Consider the following 8,946-nt stretch of genomic DNA (forward strand, 5'->3'; position numbering starts at 1 on the left):
TGAACCAAAGAAGTCCCAGTTTCAGTGCACTGGCAGCCAGTTCCCTGTTATTTTTCACCTTTTATACATCAAGTCTAAAACTACAATGAATTTCAGTAAAAATGAGTGAATAACTAACTAAAATTATGTAGCATGACCAACTTCTAAGCTGTGCATTATCTTTGCATGTAAGGCAGAACCTCTCAGCTGTGCAAACTGGGTTACAGACATAAAGGACCCCATCGTGCTGGGGGGGTGATGCTGTACTGTGCCAGACCAGATGGCAGACTCCAAACTTCTCTGCAGCCTCTTCAGCTGAGTCCATGCAGGACAGTGACAATGACAGCCCATGAATGGAGCCTTTCACCAACCACCATAACCAGCTCCAGCAGCACGAGCAACACAAGTTCTCTGTTCTCTCCCCACTACTCTCTTCTCCTACTGCTTTAGCACAGCTCACTGAAAATAGAAACAATTTCTTGGTGGCACAAGGACCAAAAGAAGAAGGAAAAAGATGATATGGGTGGGTGGGGAGACAAGTTAGTCACACAGTCATTGCTTTGCCTGTCTTTAGCTCATGCTATTACAACACTCCTTCAGTCCACACTCGAGTCTCACGCACGCAGAAACCAAGATTTCAAGAGTATGCCCCTCATTACACAACCAAGCACAGAAGACAACACATAAATCTACCAATTTAAGGCAGAATATTGCTCAAGGAAGGATTTGCGAAATAATTTTGTGAAAGACAAATCTCAAATTACAGGGATTGGGGTGGAAATCATTTTTATTCAGCAGTGCTTAGAGGAGACTGAAGAGAAGAACATACGTGCAGACAGGCAAAGCTTGGTACCACCAAGAGAAGATCTTGAGACTACAAAGCAATGATCTTGGAAGACATTAAAGTTCAGAGTGTTCAAAAAGGTAGTGCTAAGAATTGTTATGGAAGGGAGAAAATGAAGCAAATCATGATAACAACTAGTAAACCCAAAATCTTAAGACAACCCAGGGAATTCCCACTGCCTCTCCTGGAAGTTGCATGGAGACAAATTCAGAATGAGAACAAGAAGAATGGTTCTGGCCAACAGTACCACCAAGAGTTATCTGGCATAATGCTGAGACAGCTTCAAGCCCAGGAAGCTCCTACAGCAGACTGCTAGGAGAAGGAAGAAGACAACAATACTGAGGAGCCTGTTCAGTTACTCAGATAAAAAGATTTGAACAATCCAGTGCCACCAATGGGTGTATTTCTGCACTCCCTTCCAGCCTCCAGTTCTTAGCTAGGATCACCCTACAGCACATCAGCACACATCAGACCCCAAATAATACAGAACAGGCCCCAGAATAGAAGTCACAAGTTCTGGTGTGTAAGCACGAGCAAGTGCCAAAGCTGGGACAAGGGAGGAGATGAGACAGTGTAAATAAGAGCTCTGGGGAAGGAAGGATGGGAGGAAAAGGAAGTCACATCCTCCTGCTTTTGGTGGTTGTGGAATTGCAGGCTCTTTCCATGAGAGCTGTCAGACAGTACAATACCTGGCACAAACCCTCTGTGGGTCACAGCATGGCAGCCCTTCTGCAGGACTGCCCTCCTTCTGCAGCTCAAAGAGCTCTTAAATACACAGCAAGATTATTTTTTAAGATGGAATACTGAAGTTAATAACTGCAAAGCTTAATTTCCTTTTTCAGACATGCATTTCCCCTTATCAAAACAGTCTTCTGTTTTATTTAGCTTTATTGGAACCACAAGAGGAAGAGCATAACATTAAGTTGTGGAATAAAGGCTGACTTTTGAAATACCTGTGCTGCCTGCAGAGGACACAAAGGATTGGTCAAAAGGGCAGAGCTGCCAAGTCACTGACTTCTTTCATAAGAGTTGTATCAGTAAAGAAAAATTTTAAAGGTCAGCTCAACTACAGACAGTCTTAGGCAAGACAGGCAAAGAGAAAGGAGCTAACTTGAAGCACTCTGTGAGGATAAATCTCCAGGCAGATCTGCTATGGCCATGAAGTAACAGCCTCTCCCACTTCCTGCCTAAGAACCAGGCTGGGTTTGTTTCCTACATGGGCACTAGGTCTTCTTCAAAAGCCACCTCTTCAGAGGGATGTCCTCTGTTACAAACAGCACCACTGAACCAGCTCTGTGGGTGGGAGGGTCAAATTCAGCCCTAGCAGAGAAAGGTGTCTTGGTTTGCAAGCTAGCTATGCAGATTAATATACCCTTAATCAGTAGTTTTCAGGCACTAAATGAATGAAAAAGGAAATAAACTCCTGTTTTGGTACCAAATCATTCTATCAAAGAATCTCTGGGTTTCTGTCCATTGATAAGGTTCCATTTAAAAACCACCACCACCAAATCTGTCACCAACACCAAGCAACTGCAATTTTCCCCTTTCCATTCACCAGTTATGAGGAAAAAAAGTTGTTTCACAGTAAAAAGTCTCATCTCCTCACATCACAGTTTTAATACTGAACAGCTGAATACTGATTCTGTAAACCTGGGGAAAATTTCTCAGAGCTGAAGACCTTCCTCAGGCTATTTAAATTAAAAATAACAAAACCAAAGCAGCACTCTCACTGAGTACAGACCTTTCTGTTCTTGAGAGGTGAGCAAAATTTGGCTCTCAAATTATCAAGGCTTTCTGGTTACCTCCTTAAAAGGAATCCTTCTTATCAACTTATCTGGGCAGAGAAACAATAGCCACCTTCTTGAGAAGCAATCACCGGGTTTACAAAGGCAGCTCTCACATGTCTTTGTGAGAAAAGGTTTTGGGGGTGCTTTTCAGCCTTGGAGTCGGTGGCTAAGAGATCAGAAAGCAACAGCAATCAACAGAGATTAGCTTCCTGAGAAGACAATGCAGCTTCTTGACCTCTGTCTCTTGATTCACCAACATCATCAAGTTACTTAAGTGCAGCAGGTGGTTTGTTGGTAACTCGTGTCATGTGAAGAACTGAAAAATCTGGGACAAGCACAATCTTACTGATGCCTCAAGCACATCACTCCTGCAGTAAGAGAGGCTGAGATCTAGAGGGGGAACTGCAAAATCAACTGGAGAGAGCATCCTGCCTTTCTAAAAATAAGACATGCATAATTCGAGTTTTTCTTGTGCTGTGCAAGTTACAGAAGCAATTAATTCAAGTAAATCATCTTTTTAGCCTGAGAAGAGACAAAAATGCAATATTGCCTTTCTACATTAATATATATCAGCATGAGCAACAGTCAGAGGTGAAAAAAAAAAAGGCTTGTCATGCTACAGAAAGAAAATGATTGACAAACAACAATACAATCCATGACTGTCATGGGCTGGCTCTGACACTCAGGCCTACAGCAACAACACAAAGGTTTGCATTTTAACTTTCCAAAAAGAAAAGGCCACTTTTCTATCTACCTGTGTTTTGCTTCCCTCAATATGAATCTCCAGTACAAATATACTTTTTATATACAGAAAGTTTACTTGAACTGTCACTCATTCATCACCATTTCAAATAAAGATTTAAATCTAAGTGTGACCTTAATGAGTTGATCATTAGACTGACAAGCCTGCATTATTCACTCTTTACATCAGATGGACTTTTGCTGCAGATGGGTAGAGGCATGCTTTGAGCACAGCTCATTCAAATTAGTCTTAATTATTGATTGGAATAAACTCAGCTTGTTCCAGTTTTCTCTCACAAAAGAGAACAAACATATCAGTACAACTGACTTTTGAATATGCCAGATTTCTGTTTCAGACACTTTCTACAAGATGACTTCTAGTTTAAGTTCTCTAAACTCACTGGAACACTTTCCCCACTTCCTCACACAAGTCACCAGCACTTTTCAATGTTCCCCAAACTGGCTGTGTTTTTACTGAAGTTTTTATTGTTTTCCTCTCTGATTAAGCAATGTCAAGGCATCCAGATCCCAAATGAACATCTGCTATTGTTTTATTCCAACCCAGTTCTTGCTCTTTTTTGTGGATCACTCCAAACAGTTCTCCTTGTCATACATTAAATGAGAATATTAAGTAGCAGCAAATCACTGGTACATTGTAGGCACCCATAAATAGCTCCATGTGTTTCAGGTAGTAAGTGCTCTGTAACAGGAATGTAGTTTTGTCAGCTGTACTTTCTTTTTTGCACAGCTGTGAGCTGCTCAGATTTAAACTAAAAGCAGTATATGAGATTTGCTTATAATAAAAACTTTAACTCTAAAACAAGAAAATCCATGACTGGCTTAAGAGGAGGAAGAGATGATGAAAGTCCTTAAAAAAAACCAACCAAACAAAGAATCAGACATTCTTTAAAAAGATCCCTTGCAGACAGAAACAAACCCAGAAAGAGAAGTAACACACAGCATGTGTTGTCCATGCAAAAGCAATCTTACTCTTCAATCAACCCCACTGCACTGCAGATGCTTGGCCAGGAGTGTCAGCAGAAGGAAAAAAACCCCAGAAAACCAACCCAAACCCAAATCCTGAATTACTGACACCCTACCTCAGTGATGGGTTGCCCTTGTGATGTCAAGTCCAGCTCCTGAGGCCTGGCCACCTTGTCGATATCCAGGGAGTCCATGCTGGAGGCTGCAGAGGTGATGCTGGAGCGGGAGGAGTTGCTGATGGAGCGCAGCTCGGCGTCGCTCACGGTGCCGGCCGACGCCGTCCTCCTGTGCTGGGCACCCACTGCTGCCCTGCTGTCCTCTGCAACAGACTGCTGGGCAGCCTCGTCCATGCTCAAGGAGGCCTTCTCCAACTGGGCAGTGATGTCATCCAAAGACACGTTGGCGTGGGGTGGTTTAGGCACCTTCCCAGAGGAGGAGGAGGAGAATCCTTTCCCGCTGCTGTGCTTGGCAGGAGGGCGGCTGGCAGGGGGCTTCTGGCCTTTGCATTCCGGGGCAAGGCGCTTCACTGCGGCGTTGTTGGACCCAATGCTGCTGAGCTCCTGCTCTATGGAACAGAGATCAGCCATGAGGGCATCTAGATCCACAGTCTCCCCCTGATTCAGGGCTTCTGCAACACACAAAGAAAAGTTTTCAGTACGTGCAGAGTTATTTCGTTTGTCTGTGCAACTCTTCGCTTCGAGTTATCAGGTTGAACAGAGGCAGGGAGCAAAGGATGCTGTGTTTTGTCTTCCCATCTGTACTGCAAAATCTCTGCTAAGCAGGAATTGATTTGCACTACTACTCCTGACCAATCTAAGAGCAATTAAAATAAACCCAAACTATTTAGGTTACTTGCATTTGCCGACAGAAGAAATCTCTGAAGAGTTTAAAATGCTGTCCTGTGAACAGAATCTGAAGATACATTTGTATAGTATCATGCCTCAACTTTTCACAGAAGTGTAGGTGTTTGGCTAAGTGTTCTCTGCTAAAGCAATGTATGGTATGTGACACTGCTTTAACAAACCCACAAAATACTATATGCATACTCAAGCTTTTAAATTCAGGTTTCCTCTGTTACAACCAGAGGAAGCTGTTTTAAGGCAAGGAAAACCATGACTTTTGTTCACTGTGAAAGCATTCTGTAGCTATATTCCTGCATCCTGTCCCATGGAGCAAGATGCTTTTTTGTCCTATTTAGCAGATAAACATTAATCTTTCCTTTCATGAGATCTGATCCCAGAATGAATATTTCTGTATAAACACTAGACTACAATTCTCAGACACGTGCTGTAAGAGATACTGCCTTAGGATACCCAAAATTCTGTGCCATCAGCATGCATTGCCTTCAGCAAATGTTCTCACCTCAGCTAGAAGAGTTTTTAAAAACCTCTCATATTTTACAATGTTCTCCTTTAAAGCTGGAGCTGTGTTTTTTTTTTTCCCTAAACATTTGAGGGGGTAAATAACTCAAACAAACCATTCAAATTGTACATGGAGAAGCGATAGGAGAAGTTGGCAAGGTTGGTTTCCTGACGGAGAGGTGATCTCTTCACTGGTGCCACAGGCTTGTCTGTGTCCAAACTCTGAAAATGACCAAAGAAAAATGGGCAGAGTGAGGTTTGGCAAGGAACTGGATAAGCAGATCTTTGAGAGGAATAAAAATTAATTTTCTCTAAGGTTAATTTTGCAAAAACTCCTGGCATATAAATGAAAAGATTGATCTCCTTTTCAGGCTTTAGACTGAAAACACATGTCACCATACCACAGAGACTCAGCTTCAGTTATTCAGTGGAGAAAAGATGTTAAACACATTATGGGGTTTTATTTAGAATCAAAAGGATGGAAGCATATTCCAAATACATTCTGAAGTGCTGTTACACACTAACTCATTTTGAAACACAGCTGGTTGACCTGTAACAACTTCTCTGCACTGCACAAGTACCTAAACACAAACTGTGGCACCCTCTCTAAGGAAATGCATCATTAGCTTATGAGCATAATCATGGCATAAGCACACAAAAGCATTCAATGAAGAATTCTGTTTTGTTAAAAGAATTAAATTGGCTAAATTCAGTTTTCTCCATAAGCCTTTCCCATGAAAAATGTTAAACTGTGAATGCAAACTCAGCCAGGTTATGTAGGACACATTTTTTTAAAAAAAAAACCCTAATATAAGTTTTAAAAGTGACCTCTTTCTACCAAATACATCAAATTGTTATATTATGAAGGTTAATATGGGCATAATATTATCACAAATAGCCTCATTTTTCTAAGTAGGAAGCAGTAGGGCACTGTGACCTAGCTGGTGACCCAGGAGGTACATGAGAGGGTCTGGAGCTGCTGCCCTGGGCTGTGACAAGTGTCAGAATCCAGCTCTTGCTGCCACTGAGGCCCACGAGGCCTGCAGAGGGTTTGAATTTAAGCCATGCTGGTACTGATAAAGCTTTCCTGAAAACAGGCTTGTCTGGAAGAACAGCATCTTCTAGCTCCACAGAACAAAGTTTCTCACCTAAGCTTTTTATTTCCATTTTCTACATTTTTATTGAAGCTTTTCTTAACAATAAAATGCACTTTTATTTCCTCTAATATTTATTTTTTGCTGATCTCCCTTCTCTCAGTTTGGTTTGAATTTAAAAAAAAAATAAACCACCACACTTGTCATCACTTAATGAGGAGAAGCCAGTGATGCAGCCTTGTCTTCTAGCAGGTGGAAAAAAACCTCACTTCTAGTGCCTCTGATTGAGCTTACATATTGTGCCACACAGAATATCTGCAAAAAAAACATAAATAATCATAATTTTAAAATATCTATCTATAACCCTAGAGGCAGCAGTGAAACTGGAGACAGAAGAGGGAACTTAGGGCTCATTCTTTCAGACAGAACCCATAGACTGCCACGAAAGATTTCCTGTTCAGCAAATATATTCTGGTTAAAAGCCTCTAAAAAAGTGTTTTACTGAACTTAATAACAATTTCACATCCTTGGAAACACGGGTGATATGCTCTCACTATTACCAGAGCACATTTTCTGTTACACACTATGATGCTGAACTAGCAGTTTGGAGAACTGCTGAAAGCTGCAACAGCACCAAAAGCTTAGTTCTGAATGATCATGAGAAAAAAGGGAAGATCTCCTGCATTTAACCTGCACCACAGAGCAGGGTAACTGCTAACACACTGCATCAGTGCCAAACACTGCTCAGACACCCTGCAAATTTTGTGACTGCATTTTATAATGTATTTATTAGCCCAGCAGTGAAAGAGGGCAAAGTGAATTCAACTGATCTCACAGGCATCTTAAAAATTACACAGCCTTTAAGAAACACTTCCATCTGGAAAGGACTCTGGGTCTTACTTTCAATCTCCCCCAAAATAAACATTTAGGAAATCTAAAAAGGAAGTTAAAGTTCAAGGAACTCAAGCATATGAAAACCTTTCCTCCTACTGCCCTTAGAGTCAGCTGATAAACAGCAACAAATGCTGAAACTCCAGGAGAATGCACTTTGGAGGTCATTAGCTCCAAACACCTCCCTTTATTGGGAATTGATTGGGACAGCTATATCAAGGCACGATCACTTTCCAAACAAACTAACTAAGACACAACTAACTGCATTCATTTGTTTATACAAAAGCATATGAGGTCATTCAGAGTTTTGGGGGAAATGTCATTTCTGACCAGTTGCAAAGGCAGAAGGGCAACTGCCAGTCTGTGCTGTGCAAGGATCTGTGAGTGAGAAACAAATAACTGTGCCCTCCCCTTCACTACCTGTTAGCAGGCTTGGAGCATCCTGCAGGGATCAGCACCCAGACTGACACCACTGTGAAGTCTGTATGGCAGGAGTGTAACTTAAGCCCCAAGTCAAGTATGTTTGTGTTTCTATCCTGTGCATACCTGAAAAAAGTTCAGCAGAGCACACAGGGTGGAAGACCAGTCACCCATTGTGCTCCTCTGTGAAGATCATTACTCAAGGCTATTTACAGAGCCTGTGCCTTCAAAACAGCTCCCACTTATCATTGAAAATCCTTCATAGGAAGCTAAAAAACACCCAGGCATTACAAGATACAGATTTCACAGTCTTCCACTCATCTCAGAAGGGAGTGTTCTCTATTGCCCAGCGTGCTCTAGTGCAGGAAAAAAACCAAACCTGTTTTCCCCTAGAGTGCTATCTGCATTTAGATCTTGCAGGCAGAGATTTAACAAGAAGATAAGGGAAATGAGCCTGAATTTGAAATGGTGGAACATGATTAGCTCAATTTTCCTTCAGTCTTTGGGTAAGATGAAGATGAGAAAAGCTGCCTCTTCCCTAGCTATAACATGAGGTATCACACCTCTGCTTAACTCTGTGTGACAAAGAGGGAGAAGATGAAATAGTGCAGTGGTGAATTCGAGGGCTAGTGGATGGAAAACTGGACATGAGCCACCAGTGTGGCTCCAGCTGCAGCCCAGAAGGCCAAACACATCCTGGGCTGCACCAACAGAACTGTGGCCAGCAGATGAAGGGAGGTGATCCTGCTGCTCTGCTCTGCCCTGCTGGGACCTCACCTGGAGTCCTGTGTCCAGCTCTGGAGCCCCCAGCACAAGAAGGGTGTAGACATACTGGAGTGTGTCCA

General features: G+C 42.2%; 1 protein-coding gene across 1 annotated transcript in view; it reads right to left on the reverse strand.

Moving 5' to 3' along the window:
• Positions 1-4,451: 4,451 nt before the first annotated feature.
• LOC103776697 (ras-associated and pleckstrin homology domains-containing protein 1-like) overlaps positions 4,452-8,946 on the reverse strand; it is a gene marked incomplete at its 3' end in the record, with an annotated part of 5,714 nt that continues 1,219 nt past the window's right edge. Inside the window, exons 2-3 of the mRNA XM_008944218.1 lie at positions 5,813-5,918; positions 4,452-4,963 (exon numbers count right to left, since the gene is read on the reverse strand). Coding sequence (XP_008942466.1) covers positions 4,452-4,963; positions 5,813-5,918 — 618 coding nt within the window. The remainder of the gene's footprint in view (positions 4,964-5,812; positions 5,919-8,946) is intronic.

The sequence above is a fragment of the Merops nubicus genome, unplaced genomic scaffold (assembly GCF_000691845.1).
Source record: "Merops nubicus isolate BGI_N331 unplaced genomic scaffold, ASM69184v1 scaffold2247, whole genome shotgun sequence".
Taxonomy (NCBI): domain Eukaryota; kingdom Metazoa; phylum Chordata; class Aves; order Coraciiformes; family Meropidae; genus Merops; species Merops nubicus.